The sequence below is a fragment of the Cyanistes caeruleus genome, chromosome 12 (assembly GCF_971803275.1).
Source record: "Cyanistes caeruleus chromosome 12, bCyaCae1.hap1.1, whole genome shotgun sequence".
NCBI classification, from domain to species: domain Eukaryota; kingdom Metazoa; phylum Chordata; class Aves; order Passeriformes; family Paridae; genus Cyanistes; species Cyanistes caeruleus.
In genome coordinates, this window is record NC_141712.1 from 17102679 (window position 1) to 17117128 (window position 14450).

Here is a 14450-nt window from a genome sequence, read left to right on the forward strand (position 1 = left end):
AACTCCTTACACTTTATTAATGTTTTTTGTGTCTGCTTTCATAATACTCTTAGAGTGTTCTGTTTTGATTTATTTAATTGGTCTTTTTGAATGAATGGCATAGAGTTTTTAAAAGCCCAAACACTAAAAAAAAATAATTTAAGGTAAATTGTTAATTTTTTATAGATATGCATCTTTCTTAGACAACTTCTTTTTAAGCTTTTGCAGTTATGTAGTATCATGACTCTAAATTAATTCAAATACATATTTAGTATTTGAACTTTTTGCAAATGAACAAGGCTGTTGTTGTCCTGTTTCCAGCAGAGTACAGATCTATGCAGATGTAAAGCAGTTTGTAGACAGATGTGGGTAATTATATAGTTGTTTGCAGTGATCCAGTACAGCACAGTGAAAACGTCTCTTTGGCCATGTGACTGAGCACATGGGTACAGATTTAAGACAATAAGGAATAAACTTTTTGCATACCAGAAATAAAACTGGGGCACAGCACTGAGCACATCTTCCTTGCATTTAATTTTTCCATTTTTGTTAGTCAGAGTTGTGCCTTTTTAAGAGGAGGTCCATTGTTTTTCTAAGCAATAAAACTAAGAAAAGAAGTTCCTTATATTGTGATCTGGTTAATGCAATTATTATAGTCCCACACTTCATAAAAGTGCTCTCTACCAATAATATACAAAATAATGATAAATAATGAATTTGATCAATAATTAATTTGAACTTTAAACACAAGTGATGAACCCTAACATTTAGGGTGAGGTTTCAGAATATTACTCTAAAAGCAGCTACAAAATTATAGACAGAGCCATCACATTAGCTCCCAAATTTTGCAGAATGTAAAGAAACACGGAGACCATCTGTTCAGTATGTTGCAAACCATTTTGCAGGATTTAATGTTTGGAAAATTAAATTAACTAAGAGATATAAAAAGTGCCAGTGGCTGGAAGTTTACCCTTCAAAATCAGAGTTGAGACACACTTTTTAAGATTAAGGTTATAGCATTCTATTTATGGGACTTTGATTCACTACCAGCAATGGTGTACTTTCTGTGAATCACTTCAAATTAAGAAATGATGACTTTGTAATAATGTGGTTTAAGTAAATCAGAATTTGGGACCTCATGCAGAACACAGATGAAGAACATTCCTGTGCAAGCCAGAATGGGTTCAGTGGGTATAATTGTCCCTTTTGGCATTTAAATCTGTAACTCTGAGCCTGTAAGTAATGTCATGACATACAAATAAGCAAGTCCAGGCCCTCATACTGAAAAAGAACATGGGTTCCTCTTAACAGAGTGGCTCTGGGAGTTCTTTGGTGGCCTGGTATGAAAAACTTACTTTAGATCTGTATTTGAGTTTTAATCTATATTTCTTTGGTTTTTAGTGTTATCAAGATGCTATATCCCCAAAGGTTTATAGCCATAGAATAAACATTTGTCAAAAAAGGAAAACTTTGGTGACACTGGAGAAAATTTTGTCATATCATATATCATTTAGTCCAGAAGGTTGCTATTATTTTAATGTTTTGTTGTTTTCATATTAGATTATACTATACACTGAACACCTAAAATGCTCGAAACCTCAAACTCATATGTGCAGAGTCTGTCTCACCATTTTTTTAGACCATTTGATGAACAGGATATTATTAGCTTTTTATTTTAAACGGTGGTTAAAAATCTATAGTTTGAAGAAAGGCATGGTGACCAACTGTTGGAGAATGAGTTCTAGTGTGTGAATAAAGTGCAGATCGCTCTAATGGAGCATAAACTTCCAGTACTTTATGCTGTTTCAAATAACAAGTGATTTCAGACTAATTCTTCAGGATTACACATTTTTCTCACTATACACACAGTATATTTAGATTATCACTGGATGCCCTTCATTGAACAATGCCCACAATTACTTACATAATTAATGTTGCTGACTTATGAGTCTGTGACTAGATGGGCGTAGAAAAGGGAAAGAACCATGTCTTGGGGATGGTTTATTAGCCCATATAATTTTTGGGGCTTTTTATCTGTTTGTTCATGCCCAGAGTTCCCGCCCCAGCCTGTATCCTCTTCTTATCATAGTTTGGGAGCCAAGCTGGGGTTTGGGAGTTTGGGGCAGGGTGAGAGACAGCCCTTCCTTTCAGCAAGTTCCATTCAATACACGCTGCCAGTGTCTCTGACCAGGCATCCATCCTGTTGTTTCTGTGCGTTTTGCCTGCTTCTTTTGGGGTTTTTTGCTTCAGCGTTGTGACTGAGCTTGCCAACTTGGCTTCTTCTGCTGCTCTGCAGTTGGGAAGCCCAGAGCCAGTGTGTGCCCGCCAGGCCCAGGAACATCCTCTTTTCCAAAAGTTTCCAGGCGCTGCCCCCACCCTCCACACAGCCAGAACCCAGAGACCAGCCAGCAGCGGTGAGAAATCCCAGGGAGTCTCTCTCTGCTGTGTTTGAGATCCAGGCTGCCTCTGCCCAGTCCCACCATGCCTCGACAGCTGCTCCAGGGTTTGTGCTACTCTGGAGCTGTTTGGGAGGTCCCACGGTCCAGCTACAGCTGTAGAGCTTCTGCTGCCTCTTGCTTGCTGGCCCAGGTGAGCCTGCCATGCCATTCCTGCTTGCTGCTCCTGAGGTTTCCTGCTACAGCTCCTTTCACTCTCCCAAGGGGGCACCAGGATCAGTTGCCCAGTGTGTTCATAAAGGAAAGCCCTTCTCCATCCAGCCCGCCCATTACCGTGTGGAGAAAGGCTCATGGCACAGCGCCCCCTGCAGGCTTGGAGGAATCATCGCACCCCTGCCCGGCCAGGAGCCAGTAGCGCCCCTGCCGGCCGTGCCCGGGGCTGCACCGAGGGAAAGCACCTGTGGCCAGGAGAAGGCTGGGACTGGGTGTCTGGGGATTTTGAGATTAACAATCTCAATATCCAGCATTTATTCAATTTTAGTTTCTTTTAATAAACAGGGTTTTTTTTTCACTTTCACCCCCTGCTATCTAGTTCTCTTATTGACGGAAGAAAAGGGAGTTATTGAAGCCCTTCTCTCCTTAGAGAAAATGCTTTTTCAGGGCTTTTTCTCCTGAAATTTGTCTTGAAACTGAGACAAACCGAAATCATAAAATGCAGATTATGTGGTAAAGAGAGCCTGAAAAATATTTTTGTTCCTTAAATATCTAATTTTTAATCATAGTTTTTAAAATACTATTTTAAAAATAATTGAGGCCAAATAGATTTTTTCTATTGAAGATAAATTGGACTTCTGACCTTTACAAAAAATTGAAGTGGCTTATTGATTAACTTGGACAGAGCTGTCCATTTTGATACATATGGAATTATGAAGAGTTTAAAAAATGAGAAAGTACATCACCAAACAACTGAAAGCAGAAAGATTTCAGACATTAAGATTATCTTGAATAAAAATTATTTGATATTCTATGGCCATCAGAATAATTTAATAAACACCTCACAGTGCTCATCTAAGTAAGGAACATTTCCAGCAAAATGTAAGAGATGTACGGGTGATTCAGACACTTTTTTCTCTCTTACTGTCACCTTTGGAAGACTCCTTCCAGCCATTGAGAGAGAAACTGAGACAATTCCATCCATTTTTCCCCCGTGTCATCTAACCAGTATTTATCCTTACCCATGTCTGAAATATCTGCGATTCCTTCCAGAAGTAATTCGCAGGTGCAAACTTGCCTTTTAAAACCTGCACTAACTATGATTGTTGCATTAATGGAATCAGCAAGGCAAGAACAGTAAAGATCCTGGAGCATACGGTGCTGCCTGTGCTGTGCCTTGTACTGCACAGTCCATGTGACATTCAGCAGCCACGGGCAAGGTCTTTTCCAGAATAACACTGAATTTTTGCAGAGCAAAACTAACATCTCTGTCTTTGGGGCACACCAGGCAATCATTAGCACTTTTCTGACAGACACTCTGTACTAGATTTTGTGATTAACATATTCTGAGCATTTCATTTCAAGAACAAGTCAAACGTTATGGCACGCTACATATTAAAGGAAAGAACTCACTCCAAGCTCTGCCTGCAATGCTGCTAAATAGCAGTAATGATCATTAGTATCCATGTAGTAGGATAGGTTTACATGGTGTTTTGTAACTATGAAAATAAGATTTCAGAGTGGTAATTGGGGAAATATATACTCTCTAGGGAAATCCTCTGATTATCTAAAAACAAACTTGGTTTGTTTAAATCCTTCTTGCATGACCACAAAAGTTTCTTGTTTCCTTGGAACTGAAATTAAAAAAATTAAACATGTGCACATCATGTTGAAATCTTCAAAACATGAGATACTTCTTATTATCTAGAAGGCATGATTAGTTATTCTAGATACCTTACATTAGTTATTAGCCCTAAAGACATTCCAGAAGGGTGAGGTTTACGTTCCTCCATTGGACTACAGCATATAAGCACATAAAATATATTATAAGCATAATAAAAGCAAAACTTTTCCCAATATTTATCAGTATTTCTGCTGAGCTACTAAGAATATAGCACCTCTCCATTGTGGGTGTTATTGTTTATTTCTGCAATATTCTTTCTATGTATGCCTTTGTACACAGCTGCTCTTTGGAGAGAAACAACAGTTGAAGTGTGATCAGAAATTGCATATGTTATTCCAGAGCCATATAATCCAGCTGTAGTCTTTTTCCCACATTCATCTTGTTAGTTTCTTACCCCTCCCAAGTATGCCAGGAATCTTTTGGTCTTGTCAGGCCATTATACTGCATATTCTGCTCCCAAACTGTGAGATGCAAGCAGTGAGCGCCAGTACAAAATGCACCTATACAGCACAAGTTAATTTTGGGTATTTTTCCCATTTTTTATGTTTCACTACACTTCAAAACAGATCTGCTTCACCAAAATTTTTATTTTGTACACTGCTTTACATACAAGTTATTTCAATGCACCTTTCCCATTTTCAACACCAGGTCTGAAATTATTTCACAGAGTGGGTGTTCTTTCTGGATGAGCCACATAAAAGCAAAAAGAACAGTTGAGATGGTAACTCTGACCTTGAAGCCCCATCTAAGCATCCTATCCTGCAGAACATTCTATTACCACCTCAGCACAAACCTCCAGGATAGGTACAGGAAACACAAGTATATTTTGCTTAGCATATTTCCTCTTAGTTTCGTGGTAAAGGTTTGGCAACTTTTCCCTCATATCCTTGTCTTTAGTTCCATCGTATTGAATGAAGAGCAAATATACAGCTGTTGCCATGGAGCATGTTATATGTTCACAGCCCAGCTTAGCACATTCCTTGTTCTGCTTATACCATGAATACTGAATGTTCATTTAAACACTGAAAAGACACTGACAAATGACTTCACAATGCATCTCAGTATTAAAAAAACATCCATTTAATGACTAATAAACTATTTTTAACCTCATGAGCAGCTGAACTTGGTCTTCCAACCCGTCTTTCCTTTGTACATCTCAAAGAGTGGATGGCTCTTGCTGTATTACTGAAGGCCAACAAACCCTGATGGTACCAAGTCAAAGAAAGTTGGAAGTTCAAAGCTGCTCATGGGAAGCTCTCTTCCAGCTGCCTGGTGACTCTAAACTCAGATTAATTGAATCAATTCACACACAGACTTCCACAGATTGCACAGAACTCAGTTTTCCAAATGGAGATGCTTTTCTAAGTGGAAAAGAATTGATAAATAATTAGTAAATAATTAGTAAATATTTTAGGCAAAATGTATTACAGAATCATAGAATAATGTAGATTGGAAGGGACTTTTGGAGATCATCTGATCCAATTCCTTGCTTAAGGCAGCACCAACTTAATTAGGTTACTCAGGGTCTTGCTCAGTCAAGTTCTCAATATCTGTAAGGGTGGATATTCCACAGCCTCTCTGGACATCTGTCCCAGTATTTGACCACATGTATGGTTTGTGCTAGGCATGACAGCAGAAGATTATTATTGACTCACTAGAATCAGATTAATTAGCTATCCAATTCATAAGAGTCCTAGAAGTTAAAAGTCCTTTTTGTAAACTCATAAATCATTTGCAAGTGGGATCTCAGTATTAAATGTGACTCAGAGTTTTGTTATACTAAAGTGGGAATTTAAGCTTCCATTCATGAAGTATCTGGAAAACAGTTTGGGTGTTGGAGCACCAATGTGCACTGGTCTCTGCACTAAACCTCATTTAATAACAAGCAGACAGCTGCAGCCTTCCCCAGCTCCAGTTTGTGACTGGCATAGTGCCACGGAAAGAGCATGCACTAGCCCAGTCCCAGTGAGACAAATGTAGGGTATAAATCTCAGAAAAACCTACATTTATAAAAATATAATTCTGTAATTGCCCTGTTCTACAGAGGGACATGGAACAAAGCCCTTTGCCACATCACTGCTGCAAATGCATCCAGGAGCAGCTGAGGTATTCACACAACCGCCAAGTTAGGAATCTGACTAACAAATACATGGAAAATTTCCTCAGTAATATATTCACTGCTTACATATTCAATACTGCTTCGAGCATAGGCATTTCTAAATGGTTCCTCAGCTTCATCAGAGCTCCAGTCTCACCCTGATGCTTGATGGGTCTATACCATTGTGAACAGAAGCAGAAGGTAGCTGCAGCATGGAGATGTGCACGTGCCTCCACAGGAACCCTTGGAGGGATCTGGCAGGCATTTGGAGCAGGATGGCGAGGTCTGTACCTTGAGAAACCCAAGTGTTGTTCCTTAGGACCTCCCTGAAAGGAGTCGTGGATTCCAGTCTAGAGCAACCCCTATAACTGGAAGTACTGCCTGGCTGGAAGTACTACCAACACTTGGCTGAAACCTCATCATCAAGAATCATGATGACCTGAAAGAACTCAGGACTCATCAATTAACAAATCCTTGGCTTGAGTGAATTACCAGGGCTGACAGAGGACTTGCTGAGATCAAGGAATCAAGGTGCCCATCCGTTGCCAAAGAGGGTAACCTGTAGTTGCCTCAGCAGCAGCAGCAGTGGCTGTGATGGCAGCTGCTGGGGATTGCTTTGCTAGAGGGGTTTCAGGGCAGTGTCTGTGCCGTGCAGTGTGGTGTGTTCAGCCTGACTCACTGCAGACACTGGGACAAGCCCAGATGTGGCAGTGCCTTTTACCCACCCTGGAAGCAAACAGGCTCCTCAGAGCCCAGCTGATTGCTCCAAAGCACACTTCTGTTAGATCAGTGGATATGCTTTCACACCCTGCATCTCCATGATTAGAGCACTGTGCCCATATTTTAAATGCAGATTTCTCATTAGCTGTGCTCTCAGATGGTTTAAGATGCATCTGTCTGATGAACATTGACCACTTTCATAACTGCCTTTACTGCTATGCATAAGATGGTTTGTTCCTTCCAAGCACCAGTAGAAAGTTGGTTTTACACTGGGCAGAATTCAAATCTCAAACACAAATTAAATCTGCAGTGAAAACCAATGCAATAATTGAGGCCAGAACTTGGCTTACTGACCCTGCTCATCTGAATGCTATTTCTGAGGGGATAATGATGTATTCTTCTTCCTTTTTGACAATTACTCCTTCACAGATAATTTTTGAAATTTTCTGTGCCATTTTTCTGTGATGTTGCTGTGGTATCCTGGATACTTAGTTGTAATATCCTGTGCTCCTGTCATGCCATTATAGTTGCCTAAAGCATGTTTCTTTATTCCTTTTTCTGCTCTACCTTTCTTTTTGGCTCTTTCCTGTATTCTGCCACCACATTAACTTCATTTGTGTAACCAAGAAAATGAAGAATTCTACTGAATTCTGAAAGAAACCTTTGTGTTTCATGAGTTTTCTTCTCTTATTATTCCACTACTTTACAAACTGCTACTTCAGCTTTTCACTCAAAGGATCACCCCTCAGCCTTTTGTATTGTACAAAGTCATCTATTTTTAGCCACTTCCCTTTAAAACCTATCCCTGCATGGTATTATTCACAAATTTGACTGTTACTACTTTTGCTATATGGATGTTCCAAACCAGTTGCCCCCTATTCTAGTCTGGACAAAAAATATAAAGTTGATATATAATTTATCTTTCTCATGTCACCTTACCCCTGTCCAATCACTCTTATAAGTCGGACAGGGTTCTGCATTTTTCCTCCCTTCTGTGTCAACAATGGGGAGAGATTACTGTCCTCCATCACATTCAGACCTGTCATCTGGGGATTATTTTTGATTTTCGTTTCTGTCAGGTATGTATTACTGTTGTCCTAGTTCTGGCCAGGACAGGGTTAATTTTTGTGGTAGCCAGGAGGGGCATGGCTAGTACCCTGATGTTGTTCTACACCACCTCACATCATTGCTAGGGGCACAGAAAGGGATTCTCTTCCAGGGATAAGGGGTTTCTTCCGGTTAAGAAAATGTGGTAGAGGGAGCTGTCCGGTATTGTTTACTTACAGGGAGTTTTTCTGTGTGAATTATTTATTTTCTTATTCCTCTTGTTGCTTTTACTGTAAATTTTTCTTATCTCACTGCTGTTTCCAGTAAATTGTTCATATCTCAATCCATGGTCTTTGCCTTTTGTGCCTCCAGTTGGAGGGGGAGGAGGAGCAGAGGGTGGTTTTAGTGGAAGTACTAAATTGGAGAATATAATTTCTAAGCCATGAGAATAATTTAAAAAACAGTTATATCTCCATGTGTACAAGAACTGTGAAACACATACTGCCACTGGAGATTCTTTACACAAAAACCACTGTTTCATATCCTAGATCCTGGACTAACTACATCTCATTGTCCCTTTATCTTGTTTTCCAACCCAGAGCCTTCATTTTTACCAAGCTGTCATTTCAATCCTTGAAAATACCTGCAAAACTATTGCATTATCCCACCTTAGATATCAGTGCAAAATCCACTTTGAGCCTTTTAATACAATGGCCACACACTGACCGGTGTCCCCTTGTAGCCCCCTCTTGTCCCTCATCTTCTCTTTGCCATGTCACCTTTTCAGAGCCAGCAAACCTCCCTCTTCAGCTGGTAAAGCCTCTCAATGTCAGAAATCCCAAATCTTCGGTGCCTGTAGACACATCTAGTGACACAGGGCTCCCCAAAACTGAGGTTTTCACATCTCTGTGCTCAAGTTTACCACTCTGCTGTAAAAGGGCTAAGAAAATATTTTTCTACCTACCCCACAAGAACATGTGGTTTGTTTTATGACAGTCGTACCAGTAGCATTTGGAAAGCAATGACTCACTGAGTGGTAGTACAGCAAGCAGTTCAAATATTTGTTTATACTGTATTATAGCTAAACCTTTGTATTTTTTTAATGTGGAATCTTCACTTCTGACTAAGCTTTGGGATGGATGTAAAAGTGTTGAACTGAAGTCCTGGCCTTGAGTTGAATCTGAATGAAGCCCATATGGTGAAGAAAAATACTGTGTGAACTGTAAAAAAACACCAAAAAAAGCCATAACTGAACAAGACAGTAGAGTAGAGGATAAAAAACTGCCAGTGAATATAAAAGGAAACAACATTAATCTTTTTCTAATGATTTCAGGTAAAATTTTCATGTAAATTAATAATTGCTTCTTGCATTTCTGGAGTTGCTTTAATGTTGAAGACTACTTTTAGTGATAGTCATATTTTTATTTTTTAAGTATTACTTACACATTTCAAAATCCATTTGGAAACATGAGTATTTTTAACAAATTCCAGGCAGTCCTACTGAGAGAACAGTGATCTGTTCATATAAACACAGATTTCCTTAGAAGTCTCTTCAAGTAGTACTCCTATTCCTATAAACTTGATTTAAAATAAAAAACTAAAAACTTGATGGTTTAAATCCCAGGGATTCTTTCTTAGATTTTACTTGGATGTAAGTAAATAGGAAATAACTGCTGATTTGCAGTACTGTAAAGGAAGCATAGGCAGAATCAGAACCATAAATCCTAGGTTGTGCCAAACACTTTTTTGCTGATAAACGCACACATTTCACATACACACACACTCTCAGATAGTAGAAAACTGGAGAATCCCACTGAATTTGGCAGAAATCAGTTGTGCCAGCAAGTTTGTTGTGGGTGTGTTCAGAACTGACCACTTTTTAGCATAAAGGACACCAAGAATTTGGAATGTCCTGCTTCTTGCTTTCTTTTCAACTATTACCACTGAAATACAGTAAAAAACTGATTTATTGCACAAAAGAAAACAAAGAATAGATAAATGTGTCACTGTGTTTTAAATTAAACAGAACCCCCCACGTTCTTTGGATTTCCACCTATATTGTATGTGATGATTAATGTCTGCAAGTCAAATGGATTTAAACCATTTATGGAGGAACAGATCGAAAGAAATCTCCCCCATATTGCATAACAGTTTTTGATTACATGGATGACACTCATGGATTGCAAAGGAAAAACTCTTGTTCTTCCTCCATATAAAGAATATTCTCAAGATTACCTTAACCTGCTGCTATAAAGGGTCTTTATTTTTTCATGCATTTTTCTTGCAACTTTGAAAACTCTGTTGCTTTCCAAATGAAAGCCTAAAACATTTTTAAGAAAATGAATGCATTTAGGAAGGAGCAGCTGTTTGCTGTGCAACCTATAAGCAATAAGGCTGACAGAAATATGTTCTGTATCACCAGCATGTCCAATATTAAAGGGTTTGTATGATGTAATTGCCTACAATGACAGGGACTACACAGTTGACCGAAAAGTCTCTTTCTGATCCCTGTGTCATGTGTCAAGTTTCCTGTTCTAGGGGACAGTATCAGTTTGTAAAAGCATCCTCCCTCTAGTGTGAGATTCTTGTGTACATTCTTATTCCTGTTTGCTGTAAAACCCACAATGATTATGAACCTTCTCCCACAGGTGTAGCTTATACACATACACTTCAATATCATAAGAAATGAAAGTGATGTAGATTACATCCTTAAATTTATAATGGGAGAGGGAAGTGGCTTTAACAAACTGAGGGATTTGAGCACTCTTAATTTCTGACCAGGAAAAATGTTTTGGAAACCGAGAGGACAGTGTTATGAAAATGGGTCCTGCTGGTAGAGTGAGCAGCAGGAACGGATAGAACCAAGGGGGAACCAGGGGCCCAGTGTGGGACTGGAGATGCAGCACTAGGACAGGTTTGAAGAGAGTCAGAAAAGAACAACAGAGACCAGACCAGAATTTCATTTTCAGTGAAACTGAATTTCACAGAAAGGTGGGATTTCCCAGAAAACTGTCATAAGGTCACTGAAGATAAGAGTGTTCATGGAAGCTGTGGTTGCTTCAGGCCTTCAGCCAGGGCTTCATTGGATCTCCGCTGCTAATGAAGGGAAACTCCCTCTGCCAGAAGGAACACAAATGCTCAGGGAAGGTAACTAAGCATTTATTTGTTCTGTTGTGAGTCTTCCCATGTCTGTGTTGAAGGGCACGTACACCCAATGCAGTGGTTTCCATACCAGTGCTTTCCTTACCAGGCTGATAGGCTTTTCCCAGTGAAAATGCAGAAGTTCCTGGAATTCCCTTCTAAGTTTAAGATCTCTTCTGATTCTAATAAAATGGGAAAACAGAAAATAAAACCCCCATATGCTTAAAAAGAAAAAAAAAAAAAAAAAAAGGAACTGAATAAAAAGCAGTGTCTTTTGAGATTAATGTGGTGTTCAATGGTTTTCCTGGGAAGATGTCTTTGATGTTTTGCCTAAGAGTAATTCTGATGAGGAGTGGCTTCCCTTTCATTTTTAAGACTATCTAGCCTTTCACTTTCATTTTGCCCGTCCAGGTAACATCACAAATTTAGTAGTGAGGGGATTTCATAGCTGGACCTCCTCTGAGGGTCAGATTCTGAAGGGAGTCCCAACAGCCTGTTATTGTCCCAATAACACTGTTATTTTTCTACCATGAATACTGGCTGCTTCAGAAGGTATGTTGCCATATTTTTTGTACATCTGGAACAAATGCTCCAATTACCAGATTTTGTAAAATCAAATACAAATACAAGAAAAGCAATAAGTTACAAAGACAAGAAGGCAAAAGATTTACTACTAATGAGATACAGTATTTCTCAAAGCAAAGGTAACAAAAAGGGGGAAGTTAGGGCAATACTGAATTTTTAAAAGACAAACGTTTAATCAGATGGGCTTTATCTCTCTTGGAAATCTTACTGCCTTTCCTTCCTTGGCACTTTCTTCAAATACCCTTCCAACACCCTCAGGCACAACATGGGACAAAGACCTCCAATGAAAAAAAAAAACCCACATAAACCAGTAAAAGTCCTGTAATCATAGTAATGAAAGGCAGTTTTTCTAGTGTCTGTCATGCAGTTGCTGTGATGTGAGCTCTGAAGGGTTCCCTAACAGAGACCATCTGAACACCGCTGATTACAGTTTAAATTGCTTACATGGATGTGCATGGCAAGAAGAGGAGATTACATGTATTTATTTTGGAAATTACAAAATAGATATGCAACCTTCCAAACCTTTCTAGAAGTATACTCATCTCCCAGAAGGTGTTTTCTGGAAGCACAAGGGTTTTTATTTATGCTCTTCAGAGCTGTGAAGTGAGATGAGTATGCAGTGCTTTTGACTGTATAGTTAGAGCTGTAGAAATGATTCCATAGGAATTATCCTTTTCTAACTTAGCCTAGTTTTAATTTTTTTGATAAGCAAACAATGTGAAGGAAGGGTGGTAGGGTTCTACTCTGCATATATAAGCAAAACACTCAGGTTTATGAAGCTCCAGATATTTTTACTTTAATTCACTAATATATTTTTTTTATTTCACATGAAGTATAGAATGCAGATATATTTTTAAATGCTTTTTATTTATGACTTTCATCCTAGTTTGTGCAGCTGTGTATAGAGCTAGGTTTAAGGCTACTTGGAAGTTAAAAAGTGTGTTGCAAATGCATTTGCACAGATGCCATGTTCTTATTCTATTTGTTCTCTTGAAAAGTATTTACATGGTAACATATCAGAACCTCAGTTCATCCAGAATTAGCCAGCAGGAGCAGGGAGAGAGAGAATCCAGGGAAGCAATGGTACTTGACATTTCTAGCAATCTTTAACTGTGATACCTCTACAAAATTTGTTTGTACTTATTGCATTTTTATTAAAATCAACTCCTTAGTTTACCAAAGTAAATATAGTGAAATTATGGATTTGACAACTGTAACTACCAGGGTCACTTTCAGGAATATGTTACTCAGTTCTGATTAAAGACAGAGCGGAGGGGGAAATGGAAAATCAGGCACTGAAGCCCTAGATATTTTCTGCATATTCTCAGAGACGTGTATTGCTTATTCTAGGGGAGGATTTAAAGTATTATTTCTATTAATCACTAGCTGTCACAGAATTATTTCTCATTAAGAAGACTGATATGATTTGTGCAACCTTAAGTAAATACAGAAAGATTATTATTCTGCATAGTACCTGTTAAAACAAATACACATCATTAAAAAAAACAAAGTAGTGATGTTTGTTGTTACTGTGGACTGTGGATAGAAGGAAAATGAGACAGACAGTAGCAGGTGTGGCTAAAACCCTGATATTTATGCCTCCACTGAAGCACTTCCCAGTGGCACTCTAAAGGGGATAAATATTACTGAAGATCTTAAAACCCTGTGATAGAAAAGGACCATGTTGAGAGGTCAAGTATATTCAATGTTACCCTCAGATGCATTCAGTGAACAATGAGGCAGTAATGAGGACAGGAAAATATCTACTCAGACTTTTTATGCATCATTAGTCAAGCCAGTGGGTATTAAGGCTGAACTAAAAAAAATCAAGGAAAACAAACTAATTTTGAATTAAGCCACTTTTTTTTTACCTTATCTCCCCAACAAAACAATAAACTGAAAAGAGGGTTGACCAGAAACAAAACATTTTGTCATCAATTTTTTAGTCTTTTTTTTAGTTAGTTAAATTTGAACATTGATAGTTTTGTTCTGAAAATGCTGTAATGAAATGGTTAGTCTTTCCCAAACATAATTGCTTTCTGAAGCTTTTTTCAGAAACTATTTATTAAATTTGACCCAATTTCATAAATACTTTTATTCTCCCTTCATGATGTGTTTAACTGGTTATCATATTCTCCATTGCCATTATTTTATTTCCCAGGAACTTATATTTTCTCATTTCATCCTCCTAACTGAAATGCAGGATGCCTCATCGCCAAAATACTTGAGTGTGTTCCATATTAAAAAATACCCTGCACAAAACCTCTTCAAACCACAAAACATAGAGCAACAATGTGCAAATAAGAAATCTGTGTAATTAAAGATGTGTATGAGTGAAAAAAGGTGAGGGTGGGGAGGTGATTTTTGTGTGCTATCCTGAAAAAGGTGAGGTATTTGTCCATCCTTTCTGAGGTTCTTCCTTCAGTGAGCAAGTTGGGGAGCAAAGCTGGTGCAATCCCTCAAAACAAAATCAAGGAACTCCCAAGTAGCACCAACCTGACACGGAGCTTGTTTTCCAAGTCCAAAGTCCTGAATTAAAAGGGAGGGCAATGCATGTGTTGTTTATCTGGCACAGACAGAAAAGCAG

At 38.6% G+C, this 14450-nt stretch overlaps 1 protein-coding gene across 2 annotated transcripts in view; it reads left to right on the forward strand.

The window, feature by feature from the left end:
* Window positions 1-14450, forward strand: part of CDYL2 (chromodomain Y like 2) — a 59587-nt gene that overhangs the window by 15585 nt on the left and 29552 nt on the right. Inside the window, exon 1 of one of the 2 annotated variants that reach the window (XM_023934548.2) lies at window positions 10919-11284. The exons of the other annotated variant lie outside the window; for it this stretch is intronic. Coding sequence (XP_023790316.1) covers window positions 11237-11284 — 48 coding nt within the window. The 5' untranslated portion in view covers window positions 10919-11236. Of the gene's footprint in view, window positions 1-10918; window positions 11285-14450 lie in introns of those variants that run through there. 2 annotated transcript variants of the gene reach the window in all.